The sequence below is a fragment of the Myodes glareolus genome, chromosome 12, assembly GCF_982192425.1.
Source record: "Myodes glareolus chromosome 12, mMyoGla1.1, whole genome shotgun sequence".
Classification (NCBI taxonomy): Eukaryota; Metazoa; Chordata; class Mammalia; order Rodentia; family Cricetidae; genus Myodes; species Myodes glareolus.
Genome location: NC_142037.1, coordinates 83,096,758 through 83,118,520, shown reverse-complemented (window position 1 = coordinate 83,118,520; position 21,763 = coordinate 83,096,758). Strand labels below are relative to the sequence as shown.

At 42.0% G+C, this 21,763-nt stretch overlaps 1 protein-coding gene across 1 annotated transcript in view; it reads right to left on the bottom strand.

Annotated features, from left to right (window-relative positions):
- The window catches only part of Tm9sf2 (transmembrane 9 superfamily member 2), a 48,184-nt gene that overhangs the window by 12,903 nt on the left and 13,518 nt on the right, over nt 1–21,763 (bottom strand). The window contains exons 3-10 of the mRNA XM_048421728.3: nt 19,561–19,654; nt 14,302–14,429; nt 9,663–9,792; nt 8,138–8,262; nt 6,633–6,744; nt 5,605–5,684; nt 4,606–4,714; nt 1,002–1,134 (exon numbers count right to left, since the gene is read on the bottom strand). Coding sequence (XP_048277685.1) covers nt 1,002–1,134; nt 4,606–4,714; nt 5,605–5,684; nt 6,633–6,744; nt 8,138–8,262; nt 9,663–9,792; nt 14,302–14,429; nt 19,561–19,654 — 911 coding nt within the window. The remainder of the gene's footprint in view (nt 1–1,001; nt 1,135–4,605; nt 4,715–5,604; nt 5,685–6,632; nt 6,745–8,137; nt 8,263–9,662; nt 9,793–14,301; nt 14,430–19,560; nt 19,655–21,763) is intronic.

The window sequence follows — 21,763 nt, the reverse complement described above, 5'->3', positions numbered from 1 at the left end:
ACACACCTTTAATCCCAGCCCTCTGGAGGCAAAGGCAGGTGGATCTCAAAACAAAACAAACAAACACAAAACAACAAAATGCAATAATTTTACTATAGAAAATTACTACTGTTCATGGTGGCTCACACTGTATCTCAGTACTAGGGAGTAGGAACAGGAGTACTACTACAAATTTGAGGCCAGCATGGTCTACATAGTGAGGTTCCAAGCCAGCTCAGAATACAAAGTAACACCCTGTCTTAAAAAAGTAAGCTTAAACAAGACTAAATTATAACATTATATATTTGACCTGTAACCAAAAAAGATCATATATTCCCTAGAAAAAAATTTAAAATGTCACCTGTGGACTTTTTGGTTGTTTGTTTTTTGAGATGGGCTCTCTGTGAAATCCTGGTTGTACTGGAACTCGGTTTGTAGCACAGGCTGGACTCAAACTCACAGGTATCTGCCTGCCTCTGCCTCCTGCTGTGACTGAAGGCCTGCCCCCCTGGATTCTTTCAGTAACAACATTTGTCACTTTTCACAGTCGCTAAACACAACAAGTAAACCCACCGCTAAAAATATAGACAATACAGAAAAGTCTACTCCAGACAGTCTCCCTACAGGAAGAACAGGGAAAGGAACCGGAACTAAGGCGAGCCCGGGCGCAGCACCAGAGTGACCTGCACCTCAGCCATCCTGAAGGAGGTCTATCTCAGTGATAAAACTTTCTGCAATGAAGTTTCTCAGGATCCCCGGGGGCTCGAGGAGACCCTGTATTATGAAACACTATCAAAAAGGAAGTCCCACTTCCTAAATTTCCCCATGAAAAACACTACAAAAACTTCGTTTCTCACCCTCAGTTCCTTCTCTTTTCTACCCTGATGTCACAGATCCATGGACTCTTAGCTGACTGCTCCTTCCTTTGGAGTTGGCACAGCTACTTCACATAGGAAAACTTACTTCTAAACACTACTCAGACAAAGAATTTTCTTTTTTTTTAATAGTCACGTAAAACTTACACAGAGTTACAAAAGTCATAATTAAAATCTGTGTCCCGGATCCTAGAAAGACCGACAGCAGCATCCCCTTTCTTGGAGGCCGGAATATATCACCATGAACTAGTTTCCAGCCAAATTCTTCCTGGGCATCCTCCTACAAAAACAGAGAACTCAGTTCAGCATGTCACATGGTAACATTTTTGTTTGTTTCCCACTGAGTATGCTGCCATACGCCTTTCAAACTTATGTTAATTACTTCAGTTATGAAGACTAGAACGTGAGCATGGGGTTTTAAACAGCTTTCTAGAATTCTTTCTTTCTTTCTTTTTTTTAAAGATTTATTTCTTTATTATGTACAGTGTTCTGCCTGCATGCATACCTACACCCCAGAAGAGGGCACCAGACCTCATTATAGATGGTAGTGAGCCACCATGGGTTCCAGACCCTCTAGAACTGTCTCTAAAGGAGTGCTATGTACTGAAGTCATCATTACAGATGGTAGTGAGCCACCATGGGTTCCAGACCCTCTAGAACTGTCTCTAAAGGAGGGCTATGTACTGAAGTCATCATTACAGATGGTAGTGAGCCACCATGGGTTCCAGATCCTCTAGAACTGTCTCTAAAGGAGGGCTATGTACTGAAGTCATCATTACAGATGGTAGTGAGCCACCATGGGTTCCAGATCCTCTAGAACTGTCTCTAAAAGAGGGCTATGTACTGAAGTCATCATTACAGATGGTAGTGAGCCACCATGGGTTCCAGATCCTCTAGAACTGTCTCTAAAGGAGTGCTATGTACTGAAGTCATCATTACAGATGGTAGTGAGCCACCGCGGGTTCCAGATCCTCTAGAATTGTCTCTAAAGGAGTGTTATGTACTGAAGTCATCAGGAAGCTGCCTACCACCCCCAAGCCCTCTGAGATCCTCAACACTGTCAAGAAAAAGAGACTGCGGATGAAGAGACTTTACACAGATGTGACTCCTACCTAACTGTGGGAATAACTAAGCTGGAGACCATGTTTGCACTGCCAGCCCCCACTGCACCTGCCTTACATGTATGTACTGAATGAACAGTTCTACCTAACTAAACATGATAAACAGAACTACAGAATTCTCATCCTCCCAAGACCCCCTCCAGATGAAAATGCCACCTTCCAACTGCTCAGCCTTCAAACCCAAGTCTCTCCTGTCAGGCTTCGGCATGACAACACACCCACAGACCCACACTTCCTCCTGCTCCTTGGCTCATGTCACAACATCTTACTTGGTCCATCTGGTTACACTGAACAGGACTGTCTGTTTCTGCCCTTGTTCCATTCAGCTGACCCTCAATACAGCCAAAGGGACCCTTCTAACCTGGGGTCACCCACTGGCCCTCTCTGGCATCCATATTCTCTGGTGCGAGCTGGTCAGTCAATACCCCTGGATGTATCTGTCCCACCTTTCATCCTGGGGAGATCTATCACATCCTCTGCACAGGTCTCTGCATTTCTAATCTCACCCTGCCTCAAACAATTCTCCAGATAACAAATACACACAGCAGCATGACTGCTGTCTCAAATTCTTCAGCAGTTTCTCCATGACCTTTCTTCACTGCGCAGCTTCTGCATCCTTGAGAATGAGCCTCTGCTGGCCGTTCCTCCTGACAGTCCCCCAGGTCCATCTGAATCCCTTTCAAGTCCCTTATTCTTCTAAGCAGTAGACAGTGCTACTGTTAATGCATCAAATTTTTGTTCTTAAGTAAATATAAATCAGTTTAAATTTAAAATGTCTTAAAGTTATATGTAGAGAGAGAACAAGTAGAGTCAGAGAGACACCATGTAGCTGGCTTAGGAGACCGATGCTGGAACCTTATGGGTAGGCCACAACCTTGTGTGATACACAGATTAAAGGAAATAGGTTAATTTAAGATGCAAAAGTTAGTTAATAAGAAGCCTGAGCTAACAGGCCAAACAGTTTTATAATTAATATAGTCTCTGTGTGATTATTCAAGTCTGGCAGCCGGGAAACTAAAGCACAGTTTCCTTCTACATATATGTAGGTATGATTCCAGTTCAAGGTAACAGTTATGACCAAGGTATCTCCTGTTTTGTACAAAACACTTTACATGCATTTTTGGTATTAATACTTCCAAGACATTACAAAGACTGCAAAGTTGAAGTATTATTAAAACATACATGATCTCTTAAGAGAGTAAATAAAATTTTACCTGGGATTCGTTTAATAAAACTGGAGGATGGGGAAGAAGAGGTTAGGATCTACAGATCAGCTGTGTGAACACAAGTTGACAGAGGCCGGTTTGCTGGTCTCTGCTCTGTGAATGTTTGTTTAACACGCAATAGGCTGAGAAGTACATGCTCCTCTTTTCAGCTGAGTTAGTTTTAAATAAATCAGTTCACTTTTTATTTATTGAACAGATACTGTAAAGACTAAGTGTGGACTGGAGAGACGGCTCAGTGGGTAAGAGCAATGATTGCTCCTCCAGAGGACCCAGGTTCAATTCCCAGCATCCACATGGCAGCTCACAGCTGTCTCTAACTCCAGATCCAGGGGACCCAACACCCATGGCAAAATAGCAATGCACATAAAATAAATAAATTGTAAAAACCTGAAATTAAAACTAAAACAAAGCAAAAATACAACTAAGTGTGCGGTGGCACAGAGCCCGTCTCAAAAACAACCAAATCAGCAATAGACAAAAGCCCCAAACAACAACAAAGAACAGCTAAGTTTTGCCCAGAGTACAGAGGCTTCTTTAGCTGGAGAAAAACCTATGTGATTAGGTTTTTATTACCCTACAGAAGAATTTACTATAAAATGGATCATGTGCACACACATGCCCTGCAACTTGGTTTTTTTAATTCTATGATCATTTTGAAGCTTTTTTTCAACCTATATTCAGAGCTTGCTCACTATTTTTAGTATTTAGTATTCTACTGTGTGGATTTTCCTTCCACATGGTACACTATTCTGCATCATCACTGGTCATCAAAGTGTGTGTGTGTGTGTGTGTGTGTGTGTGTGTGTGTGTGTGTGCGCGCGCGTGCGCATGTGGAGACCAGGACAACTTTCAGAAGTGGGTCTCTCCTGCTGTGGTTCTAAGGGTGAACTCGGTTTGCCACACCAAGTCATCTCCAGTGTTTTGTTACAGACCTCTATTTCTTATGTCGTTTGCCCAGGTACTTCTTTCCTCTTCAGATAAATACCAACTTTATGCTAACACCATTTATCAAATACTCTGTTTGTACACGTTCATGTCCTTTAAGCTCAGTCCAGACAGAAGGTGTTTCCTTGTCAACTCTGTTCATCTCTCTGTGAACTGTTCCCATTTACTTACAGTCTGCTAAGTCACTGCCACAAAAACTGCTTCTGTGTAGATCTGTTTGTGGCCAAGTACTTTTGTTTGTTGACAAAAGTATCTCTCAGTTCATCTCTCATTTCAAATATGAAAAGAATTCATTTCGCTTATATGTTTGGGGAATACTTTAATCTACGAATTTTCTGTTTTCTGTCTTGGAAAAATTTTAGCTCTCATTTTTTCATATATTTCACGTTCTGCAACTGAAGGCTTCCATATCTGAAGTCTCTGTGGTATCTAAAGACGAAATGAAACGTTTGCACTTACCGTAGAGTCCATCTGGTTATATCTGGCAATGTCTTTATGCAGCGTGCGTAACATGATCATAGCTACCATCCCAGACAAGAAGAGGACAATAACCAAGGAGTTCATTATGCTGTGGGGACAAGCACATCAGGACAGAACAATGGACATTAAATCACCTCAGTCAGGGTGGTGGCCGTGCTTACTTTTAATCCCCGCACTTTAGAGGCAGCAGCAGGCAAATCTCTGAGTTTGAGGCCAGTCTAGTCTATAGAAAGAGGTCTGGGACATCTAGGGCTACAAAGAAAAAGATAGTCTCGAAAAACCAAAAACACCACCAACAAAAAAACCCTCACTTCAGTCAAAATAAAACATCCCCTCCCCCCCCACCAAGAAAGGGCTTCTCTGTGTGGCTCTGGTTTGTACTGGATGGAATCGCTTTGTAGCCCAGGGTGGCCTTGAACTCACAAAGATATACCTGTCTCTGCCTCCCCAGTGCTGGGATTAAAAGTGTGTGCCACCACCGCCTGACTCAAAATTTCTTAAAATCCAACAAACTCAATGTGTTGTCTTCTTTCAAGGACGTATTTTGATATACCCGTCATCATCTCCTTCCTCCCCCACCTCTCTCTCCCCTGACCCCACCTCAGCTGTGCTATATTGCCCAGCTTGACTACAACTCTGTAATTCTCCTGCCTCAGTCTTCTAAGTGACAAAACACTAGTCACTGTTGCTGCAGACTGATTCCTGGGCCACCCAACACAAGCACTTTACTACTGAACTACAAATCCACAGCCTCTGCTGCTTCGCATAAAAATGATTTTATATAGTGGGGTTCCCAGAACATGAGGAAGTGTATTGAAGCACTGCAGCATTAGGAAGGTTGAACCACTGGCATAAATTCAGAAGGACCTGGATTTAGAGTACTAACCACACTGACCTGGGCTAGAGAGGGAATGACATGCTCACAGGGACAAGGGTTGACCCAAGGGAAAGCCAAAGGCAGACTGGTCGCACTCTTACCTAAACCACTGAATGTGGGTGTGAGGCATGGACTCCAAAATATAGTCCCACCTCGATGCCCATCTGATCTCTTTCTTCTCCTGGAGGGAACAAAGACACCCTGAGCGCTGCCTGACAAGGAATGAACAAGTTCACTCTCCTCGTCAGTCAACACCTGCAGTGTGAACCTGAATCACTACTGAGAATGCCATAGTTTTAGATTTACTCAAATCTAGTGCAAATAGAATGAAGCCAAGCAGTAAATTAAAACACACAAACAACAAACCCAAGAAAACTGGCAAGAATTCCCGCAATACCTATAAGTCTGTGTTTTAAAAGTCCAGTTCTAAATTATAGCTAGTACAAGTGAATTTTTAATACCAAAGTTGGAGTTATATTTAGTCTGAGAAAATAACACAACAGATTGAGTTCTTACACTGTACCATGGGGTGACTAACAAGACCGTGGTTATAACCCAGGCACACTCAACATCTGGTAAGTGCCACTCATACTAGGGTTTTACCCAAAAACACAGACTGGCCTTGAAAACTAAATACTATACATGGGGACATTAAACATCAAGACTATATTAGCTAGTGAAGACAAAAATTTAAGAGCAGAGGTGGAATACTTTCCCACACTTTTGACAACCACCTCCTCTTTCCTAAACTTCTCCAACGACAAAAACGTTTTCAGCATCCTGAGAAACCCACTCCATGTCACTCTCCATTTCAGTTGGTGCCTTATACTCACATGAGGAGGATGGAGCTTCCCACAAGCTCCTGACACACCAGACACTTCCTATCCCCTTCTATACCTGTTTCCCACAGCATGTCTTACATGTATCTCTTGGCTGTCACATACACAAAGCACGCTTCTTCGATTTCCTCTACTGTTTCATTTAAACTAAGATTTAGTTTTAGAAATAATTATGTTGTTTGGTGCACTGACAAGCTATTCTAAAAAGCAGCTCATTAAAAGCTTATCTATCTGGTCATTAGTATTTTTAATTAGGTTAAGTGGCACATAAAGATTAAAAGCAAACTCACCTCGAAACTAATGGAGTAAGTGTAGGCAATTCTGATCTCCCCAGAAGCCTTGTTACTGATGTCCATGGGGGGTCCGGAGCAGTCTGGTTTATCTATGTGGGTGTGTTTGAAGCTGTGGGAAGAAACATTTTGGCAAGATAATGATAAAGTTCATTTTAGAAAACGAGGTAAAATACAGGTCGTAAGTTTTCTCTGTATTTCATAATGCAGTTGACCATTAAAGATGCTATCATTCATGCCATACTACAAAACTTGTCTCAAATTTGACTCTCTGTGTGCGTGTGTGTGTATTTTGAAGTTGTGGGACACTTTTGTAGAGTCAGGCCTCTCCTCCCACTGTGGAATCAAGGGCTTGAACTCAGGTGACCCCTAGAACACGTTTACATCCAGCCACCTCACTGGTCCTCATGTCACATGTCACAGCACAAACATTCACTCCATGGAAACAGTGGGCTTGGTCAATTATAAGCAAAAGTCTGAACAACTTCACGTAAAGAACACTGAAGCCCTACTCCTCTCTGAAGAGGGGCCTGGCCGTGCTGCTCATGCTGGTTTTGATGTCTGGACTAAACGACCCCCCTGCTTCACCATGTGCTGGGACGCGAGCACAAGTCACTGTACCGGGCACATAATCTCAGGGGAGTGTAAACGAGCCGCTACTCCAGTGCACCATGCACTGCTTTACCACTAATAATGTAAAAGCATGGCTAGTTCAGTGCAAGAAAAGCCACGGAAAAAATACAACCCACAATTAAAACAAGTACTTTTTTTTTTTTTCTTGAGACAAGGTTTCTCTGTGCAGCCCTGGCTGTCCAGGAATTCACTCTGTAGACCAGGCTGGCCTCAAATTCAGAGATCTGCCTGCCTCTGCCTCACAGGTACTGTGATTAAAGGTGTGCACCACCATGCCTGGATCAAAACAGGTACTTTTAAGCTGACACCTGAACAACCTTAAAAAACTCCCTTGCAAAGGCTGGCATGGAGACTTTAAAACGATGGTTCCGATCGTCACACAGGCCTGAGAGCAGGAAAGCTATCTGTCACCGAAGAGATGCTCTTCCCACTACAAAGGGGACATTGTGCCAACCACTCAGTACCCACTACAACAAACCAAAAAGGTGTGAAGATTCCAGGAGGAAAAACAAAACAAAATGCAGAAAGGCGTCTCAATTTGACCAGTTTCCCATTACAGAGAAATAATAATCACTGTTTCTCTGTACAGTCTATAAACATCTCAGAAACAGAATACTGAAGGGAGTGCTCACACTGTGATTAATCTGCAAATGTCAGAATAATGATTAAGGAATAAGCACTTGGTCTCAAAATACTTATTTAGATTTAAGTTTCACTTATATCTATTATTGGTTTAGGGGAGTTGTGAGGTATGTATTTCACTCTGAACTTACCTCAATCCTCCTGCCTTAGCCTCCCAAAGTGCTAGGATTATAAGTGCGAGCCACCACACATGGTTGCATATCTTTTTTTAAACCTACTTGTATATTTACCTTTTTGGTTCAAGTTTAGCAGCTACTAATCTTGCTCCCATGGACCCAGTTTCAACAACATGATAATGTATTTTGATGTCAACATGATTGAAGATGTAGAAAGTATCTCTCTCATGGAATTCTGACTGTGAAATAGAACTTAAAGTTAAAGGGAGAACACTGTCTATGGGAGAATCAAACACAGTATTTCACAGATGACTACATTAACAAATACATTCAGGTACAATTTAAACTTGCCCTAGTACAATGCTAAGGTTTTAAGTTTGAAGTCCTTATAAGCCAAAATGAAGTGTAGAAGGTAAACGATGCTTTCTAAGGTCTTAATTTTACATAAAACTAATAAATATCTGCTTAAACTAGGTAACTAATATTTTCTAGCTTTTCACTTACAACACAGTGTTTCAATGAATACCCTAACCACTCAAGTGCCTCCGTTGAACTTCACAAGAGGATCAATCAACAGAATGAGATTCATGCTAACTTATCAGATCATATCCATTAGGTTGTCTGAGTACACAAAAACCTTATATATCCAATATTAGCAATAACAAACCAACACAGAATTAGTGACTATTACATATTGATCTTAATAACAATTTCATATCAATATCTCTGTTTTTAGTACTCCATTTTCATCATAAAAGTAGGGCTTCAAAGACAAACAGGTCTTACAAAAAGTATATTCTCAAGCTTCTGCAATAGAACTTCATGTACTTATGGAGAAGCCTCTGACACTCCAGATCTACATGATTAGATGCATGAGATTCAGGCATCGCATCTTCCTCCTCAGAGCCCCTCCTACTGCTAGCAGTCCTTTTCTTACTTTTCCTTAATAACTCTACCTTTGCTTTTACTGAAGGCTTACAACCATAACTTTTTTAAAGTCACATTTCTATTGTCTACGAGTGGCCATGTGTGGAGGTCAGGAGTCAGTTATCTCCTTTGTCCACGTGGGTCCTGAAATTGAACTCAGGTCACCATGCACCTTCACCTACTGAGCCATCTCACCAGCCCTGAATCTAACTTCTTTTTTAAATTAAAAATTCTTTTAAAGATTTATTTTTAGTGGGAGCATAGTGGTGCAGGCCTTTAATCCCAGCACTCAGGAGGCAGAGACAGGCACATCTCTGAGTATTTACGTATCATGTGTGTGTTGAGAGCCAGTGCTCTTGCAGGCTAGAAGAGGTCTCCCAGCACTAGAGTGCTAGGCTGTTGTGAGCACCTGACATGGGTGCAAAGGCTCTCTCAGGTCCTCTGCAAAAGCATTACCCTCCCTTCTAACTGAGTTAGAATAAAGACTTAAACCTTAACACAGAACTTATTATAAGAGACTGTAAATGTTGAACTGAATCTGCATTATTTTAATTCTAGAGTTAAATTTGCACAGTTTTAATCCACCTTAAATTTAAGATGTAAGTAATGAACTCGAGAATATCTAACTGTACTCATTCTATGCCTGTAGCAGTACTGTTTAAAAATCAAATTCTCCTTCTAAAAAGCAATGCAAAGTTTACCACAAACTTACACTAATAACACAGGCATCTTTTGCATGGCCTTTATCTGTAATGTAACAGCCGATAGGAAATCCAGGATTACAGAACCTCTGACCATCTTCGACATCGTAACACCACGTTACAGGCATATTATCCACGATCCTGTGCACGGAGGTAAAGGTTAAGTTAGGAGAGAGCCTAGTAAACACAACTCAGTACTGCTTAGATCAGCGGCATCGTTTTATAAAATGCAAATATTTCTAAATGCCTGCCTCTGCCTCTGGGATTAAAGGCGTGCACCACCATCGCCCGGCTTTTTTTTTTTTTAATTTATTTATTTATCATGTATACAACATTCTGCCTCCCTGTATGCCCGCACGCCAGAGGAGGGCGCCAAATCTCATTACAGATGGTTGTGAGCCACCATGTGGTTGCTGGAAATTGAACTCAGGACCTCTGGAAGAGCAGTGAGTGCTCTTAGCCACTGAGTCATCTCTCCAGCCCCTGGCTTTTAATTGTCTTAAGATTCCAAATTAAAAGAGGCTTTAATGAAACCTACGATACACTATGTAAGAGTAGAGTTTACAGAGGCTTTGAAACTACAATGCAGACAGGAAAGGCGCTCTGCAACAGTGTGTTGCAGCTGTGAATTTAATGACATCGTCTAGGTGCCCGAGAATAACCTTCCCCTTCAGCAGAGCCCCTGAAGCTTGAACAAGGTGCAGAGCAATGTACCTGGCTCCTTAGACGCTTATTAGGGATACATAAATGGTGTTTATTATAGCAACTCAATAGAAAGACAAAGCATACAACTCCAAGATGAAATGTAACTAAAGGGCACAGAAAATAAGTGGAAATCACAGTATTTTCTGTTAAAACGTATAAATCCAAGTGATTTGTAAAAGAAACATTGCTACAAAGCAAGAGAAGAAAATCTTTCAAACTTTATAGTGAAAACACATTAAAAGAATAAGAAGAATGTAAAGCTGTATTATAGCCCAGGCGTGTGGTCCTCTATGCTTAGAACACACTGCAGGATACAAAATAAAAAATTAGTCAAAATATACTAACTGTATTACAGTCATAAGACTACACTCCAGGGCATGTTTTATTTTGTAATTAATGCGTGCACTAGGAAGTAAAATTATGATTCTATATTCACCCAAGGTGTATGTTAATGACCTAATAAAACATGTCCTGTCATATTTAAGTGCTACTTAATAGCACTCTGTGTACCAAATTTTAGAATCACCTATACTATTAAACTGTTTATTATTATACCCAAAAGACTGTAACGCTATAAAATATTAGAAACATAAAACAATGCTATATAAATAATTCAGAGTTTTGTGGGGAACTAAATAATCAGTCAGTTGCTTTAGGCAGAAATGAAATATACCCAGTGAGTACATACAGGCGACACAGAACGAGAAAGAAAACGCCACATACAATGTGAGTGCTGGTGGCAGTAAGGAGTTAATTACTTACAGCGAGGAGGCAACTGGGGTTTTAAAAACAAACATTTCACTTATTTGTAATTTATTTAAAGCCTTGATGGTAATAGCTAAAGTATTAGAATGCACTAAACAGAAAGAGAAACCCTTTGAAATAAACATAAGAAAAATTTAAGAATATCATTTAAAATGCTTTCCTAAGTCAGGAAGCAGCACTTAATTTCTAACACAAAATAACTCAACCCTATTTCCAATTTGCCACAGTGCAACAGAGTACAGAAGAAGAATCCAAGGGTAACAGTGGGGTGACTGGTCCCAACTGTCTACCAGAAAGAACTCCTTTTAGTGTAGAGGAGGCTTCCCCCTCTACATTCCAGTGCCTCGGTGGGAAACACTGCCACTAACAGACTTTATTATAAAGATGTACTTACTTTCCCAATAATTCAGTTACACAAGGTTTTGATTAGACTGCAATAACCAAAATTGAAGCCAAAGGGAATGAAACTTGGCCATGAAGTGCTACTGTGTGGTTTCTGGCAATGAGGATCTCTGCAGTTTTGAAACTGCACTGCACTCTCCTTTGTTGACCTGGCAGAATCTGAGACGTAATGTGCTAAAGTCAGCTTCAAGTCTCTTCCCACACCGTAGGCTGCATATGGCGCTTCTGTGTCATTAAACCCTGAGGAGTATGATTATATTTTTAAAACACCACACAGGGCTGAGGTACAGCTCAGCAGTACAGTGCTTGTTCAGCATGAGTAAGACCCTATACTTGGTCTTCAGTAACACATGTGTCCCCCCTCCAGCTCCCACCCAAGAAGGCAAAGGGACAGAGAGACGGCACAGCTGAAGGAGTTCAGGTACCAGCGTGGGGAATCAAAAACAGGCTCTAGAATGATGGAGCCACTCCGGCTATGGATAAAGTCAGCCCCAAAGATCTCAAAGCCACCTTTAATGACCCAAATAAAAATGGAAAGGTACTCAACTCAATTAAGAAAACTATATCCCATTAACCTTTCTCTATAATGAGGATGATGAAATTATGTATATGGATACAATGCTGTGTAGAAAAAACATCACCATTCAGTCACATCACGGAATTCATACAACTGTATGAACGAATGAAGTACAGATGTACAAAGGAATCTGACCTAGTGTCTCTCTAAACAAAGGAAGCACGTAACTGAATAAAGAGCACAATACTATGTCAGCTTTGTTATTTTCTAACGACATCCGCCCTTTCACACACTCACAAATGCAGAAATCCAAAAATCCAAAAGTATGCACGACAGTGTTACCCAGGAGGGCGGAGAACAAATAGCTGGCAGTGCTAGCCGACTCTTACTACTATTTAATACTTTTCTGTACCACTTGTGGGTTTTCTGCAAGCATACATTGCTTAAATTAGAAAATAATCTCTGCCTACCTAAAGCAACGTGGTACAATGGAATGACGACATTCACAGTAAGACTTCATAAGAGTTCAGTACTCCTGAAGGTCTTTCAAATTCTGAGGGACACATTTTGCATATGCCAATTATGCTTGAAATCAAGTTACATAGTCTAAACCTTCTGAAATAGAAACATATTCAACTCAATTTCAGTAATCCCACCACCCAGAAACAATGTTTCCAAAACCAGTGACCTGGGGCTTAAGGACTAAGGCCTAGAATTACTAGTCTCCAAATTCTTGTTCATGATGTGGACTTGATATCATAAACTTTCCCAGTTTAACAGCAAAAACTACTTTTACCAGTACCTTTCCAGTTGAGTTTTAGCAGTCATTTCCTGGCAGCTGCCTTTATAAACTGCTTGGTAAATTTTACTGGTGAATGCCTTGTAACTTTGTAAACTACTTTAAATAGCCTCTCTTGACATATCCTGGCATTAGGAGAGGACCTAGAGTGATGGCAAAGATTAGCTAAAGATTTCTCGGTACCTTCCTGTATGGATGCTGCTGAGGAATAAAATCTCCTGTTATCTCTATCTATAGTACTGGGATAGAAGCATATAAAGGCCTACCTACCACATTCTGCCACCAAACCACACACCCTAGTCGTGGCTCCCATCATCTCCAGGACTAGAGTCTCAACAGAACTCTCAGAACAGAATGGTACGAGAGAGACCTAAAACAACCACAGGCCTGAGGTCTGTGCTTCAGTCAATAAATGAGCCACTGCTAGAACAGATGGTGGTGAAAAGGGCTAGAGAAACACAACTCTATATACTCTTTTAAGTATAAAGAATAATTTGTAGGAAAGAAAACAACCAAGAGAAATGGCCCCCAGCTCACACTGGTCTCGCAATGCATCTACACAGCAGCTCAGGTAGTAAAGTTCTTGGTTTCAGGGCCTCTCAGAGCCAGTGGGTGGTGCGCCAGGCCTGCGCCTGTCAGCACTATGTCCTTCCTTCTTCTCCCAGGGCCTGGGTATCTAATGACACTTATCTCAACAGGGCGCAAGGCCCAGTGCTATCAGAACCAGCCTGACCAACAAGTTCATACGTGAATGGATGCAGGCTCCAGGACCGCCCTACCTAGGCATCCTTTGCTCTCTAAGCTTGGCACAGAGGAACTGAGCAGACGAGAGGTGAGAGGCTGAACTGGGGCTCAAGTCCCTCATCTTCCTGGGAGTCTATAAACTTTCCAGTTTGAGATACCAACACCAAGTTCAAGGAGTGAAAAAAAGAGAATGCTAGTAACCAGTAGCAAGTTAGTTTCTCTAAAGGAAAAACTTCTATACACCGTGAATCTACATAGAACACAGGCGTGTGTAAGCAAAATGATCCTGGAAAAGGGTGGATCTGGAGAGCCGTCAATGTCTTTTACATTTGAATACTAGATAGTAAGTGTATACTACTTAAGAACAAAACAAAATGCTTTCGATTTCAACACAAACTGGTAAAGTTGTAAATGCGGCATGGTTAAAAAGCATGAAGTAGCTGTAATCTGTAAGAAGGTGGGTTTGCTCCTCCTCTGTTCCCCACAGCACAGACGTACTCCATCTCATCACACACGACCACAGGAGGCAGTGCAGCGGGCCCTGCTGAGTAAAGGCAGCACAGCACCTACACGATCGTCATCTAAGCACGGGGAACAGTACTTTGAACTACGCTCTAGTACAGCTCTGGCATGGAAACAAGTCAGTTAATTTGCTGTATTTTCTGTAACCTCCAATTGACTTTCTCTAGACACTGAAATAGGAACGTCCCCGTCTCACCAGTGGTGCTGGTAGTTCAGCAGCATGCTCTTTTTCAGGAAATCCAGCTTCTGTTTGTCTTCAGCCTTCTCCGTATTGTACGTTTTCGTGCAAACGAGCTTACAGGTTTCTACCTTATTAAATGTGAACTGCATGAAAAGAAAGCATTAACAAAAATTATCCAAAAAGATACAGGTTCTTCCTAAGATAACAGATAATTTCTTAAGTCATCAATGTTGGTGATAAACATCTAACATCCACCACAGCTCACTCAATTACACTGAAACTTTGATCTGATTCTCATAGTTAAGTCTGTAACTTTTCTTATCACAAGTTCTTCTTTCCTCTTCTGATGACTTTAATTTACTCATCGTCCCCATGTTAATAAGATCTAGAAGAAAGGAAGGTAAGGCAGTTTCCCTAGCGCCTGTTCTGAACTTCTGGAGTTGACAGCTTCTGTGCTAGTGTCCAAGGGGAGGTGTCAATCAAGTGTTTCACAGGAGACTCAGCAGTGACCACAATGTCATATTTGAATATCTAAAATCAAAGCAGACATGACCTTTACTCAAGTTTAGACAGCTCATTTTTTAGGACTCTATTTATAAAAAAGGTAAAATAAAGATCAGTAATTTTTTTAAAATCAAATTTAAAAACTAGAGGTTCCTCCAATTTTGAGCCCAGAATTTACTTTATATATATGTAAACAAACAACATTCAGAGAACATTAATGACAGGTTCACGATGACTTACTGCCAACTATTTAAGTGCTAATTTTAAAAACACTTTTCTGGGCTGGAGAGTGGGGTAGAAGGCACCAGCAGAGCACGAGACGAGCAGTGAGCGTGAGGCTCGCTCAACCTCCAGAGCTAGAACCAAACAGAACGCCCTATGTAAACACGTCTGTATTCAGAGGACTGTGACACAGCAACTACATAATAATTTGTAATGAAAAAGTTACGCTTTATTTCTAAATAGCCCACCTGACTTGCCATTTTGGAAACAAGATCTTACTATGTGACAGTCTGACCGCATGCTCAAGCTCTTTCTAGTTACCAAAGCCTACTAAACGCTGGGCTCTTGGTAGGTATGGACCACCACACCTGGCTAGCATGTACTTCTGCATGTAGTACGTGTTAGCATGCTACAGCAGTGTTATCCACTAGTGCCGCCCACTGCTGCCACCTGCCAGCCGACAGTTTAATGTTCACATCACTGACACATAGTACTAGTGCCACGGTCCTGAAGCTGAAGGCTCAATTAGTGAGTGAAAGCATGCACACGGCAGAATCAGAGGCACAGCCGTCAACACAAATAAAGAGAGACATGCACTATCTCTGCTACCAGCTATGCCTCAACCTAATGGCTGGCAACTGGAGTTAGCTGACCCAACTTCTGTGTTCAACTGTAAAGGAAAAAGAAAAGACCAAAGGAGGTGTGCATGCGTGCATGCATGTACACATGTGCGGTGGAGCACATGGAGGCCTGTCACAGGCCAATGCCAGTCATCCTTACACCATGCTCCACTTCAGGGTCTGTCGCTGAACTGTAGCTCACTGGCTTGCAGCTCCCCAGTGGAGGTTACAGGTGCGTGCACTAATACACCCAGCTTTTAAGTGGGTGCTGGGTCCTAAATTCAGGTCCTTATGCTGATTCACAAGCACTTTGTCAGCTGAATCGTCTCCTCAGCCCAGTGACATGTGACTATATACCAATAGCTCCCTATGTTCTACACGTATTCATATCATATTTATCAAGGTTCACGTGTTCCACCCAACAATGAATAAGTTTGGCCTTCTTATTCACATTTTAGAAATTAGAAAAAGCAATGCATAAAAGACACAAACTAAGAAATGCCAGTCAGGATGTGATCCAAGACAGCTGAGCTATAAAAAGAATGTTTCTCTCCTTATGTTTAGTTAGAAATTCTATATTTTAAACCATAGTTGTTGTGGATTTAACGGCACTCTTTATTTTTGTGTGTATGTCTGTGTACCACATGCATGCAGTGGTCATGGAGGATGAGGGTGTGGAGTCCCCCGGGACTGGAGTGACAGATGGCTGTGAGCTTCCATGTGGGTGCTGGGAATCAAACCAGTGTCCTCTGGAAGCACAGCCAGTGCTTTTAATTGCTGAGCTATCTTTCCAGCCCCCAGTACTAAAGTTTTGATAAGAATTTAAGCATGTTATTAGCTTTCAAGTAAATCAATCCCTTTTATGATACACAAGCCCAATTTTGTCCCATTTTTACTTAAATTCAGTGCTGTGTGGTGCACGTCCATGCAGAGGGCACTGCCGTGTGCATGGCTGTGGTGGGCAGGAGGTTCCTCACCCAGCCACTCTCCGTCATCATAAATGCACATCTTTACCTATTCCTTAACAGATTCTCTTGGCTCCACTTTCTTTGTGCTTTTATTTTTGTGCCTATGCTTTGCCTGCATGTAGTGCACTACCTGCCTACAGTGCCCACAGCGGCCAGCAGAGGGTGTCAGATCGCTGAACCCCTGAACTGCTTTGTAGGCACTGGATGGGAACACCCCCCGACCCCTCCACCCCCCCACCCCCGCCTTCCAGAAGAGTGCTCTTAATCCCTGATCTTAATCCCAAAATCTCTTAGCTCCACTTTCAAAAAAACAGGCTGATTCTAAGAGTCCAGCTACACAATCTCCTCCCTTCTAGCCATGCCTAAGGTCTTAAATCCTGTCTGGATGGTTATAAAACCTAACTGGCTCTCCCAGCTTTTCTTCTTACACTCAGAGTCTGTTCTCAACATGCCCCTACAGTGAGCGACTGGGAAGACCCAAGTCTGCTCAGATGTGAAGGGCCCAACGTTTTCGTCATTGTTTCTGATGGTGCTAAGGACTGAATCCGAGGGTTCAGGCACACTAGCAAGTTCTCTACCACTGAATTTATACAACACAACACTTCCTCGTACAATACAATCCCAATACCCTTTTGCCCTCATCGCTCACTAGTCTCTGTATCACTCACTTGCTCAAGTTGTACTTGTTTGTGTACCTTGAACACTCCAGGCAAGTTCACACCTGGGGACTGGCATTTGCTATCTGCTTCTAAAATACTTTCCCTAGGCATTCGTGTGGCTTAGTTCCTTACTTATTTTTTAAGGTCTTTTACTTAAATGTCACCTTCTCAGTGAGACCTTTTAAATTTACATTTTTTAATGTCACTTCTCAGTAAGCCTATTTAAAATTGCAAATTCTCTGTCCACATTCTGTTTTATTTTCAGGAGTTCTTTCCAAATAACTGGCACACTAAACACTTTAGCTGTCTCCAGTCTCCTCGTCATCAATACAGAAGATCCACAAAGGCCAGACATTTATTTAGTCCTGTCCACTGTTATATTCCCGGGGTACACAAAAAGAAGTTAAATCACAAATGCTTTACCCAGTAAATGAATGAATGAGTGTTCAGATGTGAATGAGGTTTTATGATCGTTATAGTGTCTTATGACCTAACAGATGTCACAGGAAAAAAGTGGCAGAGTAGATGATAGATGTGGAGTCTCCTCTGTTACTGGTTATCACTTCTGCTTTTACTGCAGATTTAAATAGGATAAAAACATCTGAAAATAGAGTACAGAAAATCAAAATGAAACGAATATATATATTTGTTATATTGCTTAGCTGAGCAGTGATAGTTATGTCTTTAATCCCAGCACTCAGGAGGCAGAAGTAAGTGAACCTCTGAGCCAGAGGCCAGCCTGGTCTAAAGAGTAAATTCCAGGACAGCCATGGCCAGACAGAGAAACCCTGACTCAAAAAACTAAAGATCTCAATACATTGATGTCTGGTTTGGAAAGAAACATCTCACCTCCCAACACCATGTTTTCATATGCCTGAGTCTTCAGTGATCTTTAAACTTGGGACTGAAGAATTTAACCCGTTTTGGCTTGTGGACAGGACCTTGCTATGTTCCTAGGATGACCTGGAACCGCCCTTAGCATCCTACAGGAACACATGCCACCCTGTCCTGCTTACCACAGATCCTGATCCTAAAGTTTCTGTTAGGTGCACAACTCTCTCCATTAAGCTCCTTCTGTTCTCCTTTGACCTCAGCAGGGAGGAACCCAGAGTCTTCCACACATTTAGAAATGTCAAGAGTGAGGTCCGCCTAGAGGCAGACATGGTCTTTTCCTGGCTTTCCCAGCTGACTGGTGTCCCTGCAGGGTGAGATCCCTGCAGCACTCGTGTCACAGACACTGACTGATTCTTCTTTCCTACCTCTTTCTCTTTCCTCTCTCTCTTTCCTTTTTTTCTTTCAGTTTTTGAGACAGGGTTTCTCTGTGTAGCCTTGGCTATCTTCAAACTCGTTCTGCAAATCAGGCTGTTCTGGAACTCACAGAGATGCATGTGCCTCTGCCTCCCGCATGCTAAGAGTAAAGGTGTGTGCCACCACTGCCCGGCTACTCTTTTCATCTTTGAGACAAGTCTGCCTCTGAGGACACTTGATCTTCCTGTTGGGATGACAGGCTGTGCTACCATGCTTGGCTTGGTGGTGCTGAGGGGAGATCCCGGGCTACTGTCCATGGTAAAGCACTGTACCAAGTCAGCTGTATCCCAATCCTCAAAAACACTTCTAGTGATTCAAAGAGAAAGACAAGCTAAACAAACAAAGACCAAAAACCACATTTTTAAAAAAATCTCCTCAAAATACCAGTAGAGAAGCCCAGGCATGTCACACTTGGAAATAGAGGAACTCTATAGACACTGTTCAAACAGAAGGGAACAGACAGAAAGTGACAGAGACAACCTTCACATGGCTAGAAAAGGGATGGTATGCTGCGAGGGGGACAGAAGTCTCCAGACTGTGTCACAATACGAGCTGTGTAAACGCTCAGTCATAAAGACCTACCAACAACACACTACGAAGAGAAGACAAGTCTTTCTAAACCATGGCTTTAAGAAATTACTACTAGGGGCTGGAGAGATGGCTCAGTGCTAAAGGTACTGGCTGCTCTTCCAGAGGACCAGTTTTACCTGCCAGCACCAACAAAGCGGCTCACAGCCACCTGTAACTTCAGTTCCAAGGGACCCCTTTGGGAAACAGGCACATAAATGGTGCAGACATACATGCAGACAAAACACACACACACACACACACACACACACACACACACACACACACACAAAATAAGCTTAAAAAGAAGAGGGGGGGAACACAGCTCTTTACCAGTAAGGTTCAAGTTATTTGAGACAGTTCTCATAATAAAAAGAACCCCCCAAACTATTACTAAATAATTTTTATTTAACACTGAATACAAACCTTATATGGTGAAGGTTCAATTCTTTCTCCAAATAATACTTGACCCAGATTTTCAGATGGGCGTTTTCCTTCCGATGCTTGGCAAAAATCAAACCTGAGCAAAGAACACAACAGCCATGAGATGAGCACCTCTGCACAGTCTTGAATGACCCTGCATTTTATCAGTTTCTTCAGCGAGGAGTACCCCAAATACCACAGGTCCCACCAGATCCAGAAACTCTCTATATTATATACAACTAAGGATTTGAAAAAAAATTAAGCATTGTGGCTTATTCTTGAAGTTTAATTATAAAATTATTTATAATATAAGCCTTATTTTTCAGGCATTTTTTTTCAGGATTAATCTTTTGTTGTAATTTTTTTGAGACAGGTTTCTCTCTGTAGCTCTGGCTGTTCTAGAACTCTTTGTACAGACCAGGCTGGCCTTCAACTTACAGAGAACCACCTACCTGCCTCTGCCTCCCAATTCCTGGGACTAAAGGTGTGCAGCACCACCACCCAGCTTGTTGTAACTTCTTAATACAAATCTTTCCATAGGATGACATTTTCAGAAGATGTACCAATTTATACTACCTCACCCAGATATGGTGGCCACGGCCACCCATCTCTTCACTATGAGACCTCAGACTGGTGAAATCAGCACCCAGTCACCTCAGCCTCTCTTAGCTTAGTGATGCTCTGCTTCCATGGGACAGCCCACAGAAACTGCAGGGCATCCGTATCCTCTGTGACACTGGCGTACGACGGAGACAGGACAGTCGGCCGCTAAGAGGAAGATGTGTTTCAGGGATCAGACCCACTCAGTGCTCCCACCAGGAACACAGACTGAAGTAGACATGCCAACACTAGACAAGGGCATCAAATGCTCTGTGAAGTAGGCTGTCACCATCAATTCGGCTTCTGCACTCCTTTCTTACATACGCTTAGATTGCGGGGTAAATACTTTTCTGTATGGCAAAAATTGTGTTTTAGAACTCTTTGAGCCATGAAAAAAAAATTTATGATTTTATTTTATAAGTACAGGTGTTTTGGCTGTCTTGTCTGTGTAAGGATGTTGGATCCCCTGGAACTGGAGTTACAGGCAGGTTGTGAGCGGCCAAGTGGGTACTGGGAATTGAACCCAGGTCCTCTGGGAGAGCAGCCAGTGTACTTAACCATGGAGCCATCTCTCCAGCCTGAGCAACAGAGGAATTTGAAGTCCATTGGAATCTAGGAACTATGTAACAGCCAATATGGAATACAGTAGTTCAATGACTACAGGGATTTTTATGCAGCACATTTTATAATACAACTTGGAAAGCCAGAAAATGGCTCACTGGGTAAAGTATCATGCACAAGGCAGACCACCTCATTATAATTAGCTAAGCCATGCAGTGGTGGATGAAGAGCCCTGACCTCACAAATACACCCATACATTAGATAATAAGAAACAATAACTTTAAAAAATCTGGAAATTAAATGCCAATAAATAAGTAACTAGTAAACAACTAGACTATACATAATTCTTACAAGTTACAAAAAAGACTGAAGTGACTGCACACTGACTGACACGAAAGAGAACCCTGCTGAGAAAGGCGCAAATCAAATACAAACTCACTCTTGCTTAAAATAAAACTACACAAGTATGGCGATATACATTTAAAAAATCCCAAGGAAAAGATGTCTCAGAGACAAAATAGTGGTTCTTTCTGAGGACAATGTGAAGCAGAATATCTAGGCAGCCAGATGTTGTGGCACACATGTTCAGTTCCAGCACTCGGGGAACAGAGGTTGGCGGATCTCTGTTAATTCAAGGCCAGGCTTTTGTCTACAGAGTGAGTTTCAGGATAGCTAAGGCTGTACAGGGGGCTTGGTTCTTCCTCAGAACATGGGTTCCAGCCCAGCATCCACATGGTGACTTATCTCCATCTCTGACACCACTTCCAGAGGATCTGATGCACTCTTCTGCCCCCAAACCAGGCACGCGTGTGGTGCACAGACATTCAGGTAGTCAAATCACCCATACACATAAATAAAAATTTAAAAAGGAACAAAATTAATTTTTTTATAATCAGGTAAAAAAGGAAAAAATGAAAATCAGTGCTTAGTTGATACATCCGTTATGCTACAAAGCGACATAAAAAGAACAGTCTGTGTGCACAGGTCCCCATGGAGGCCCCAAGAGGTATGGGACCCTCTGCAACAGGAGCCACCGCCTGAGTGC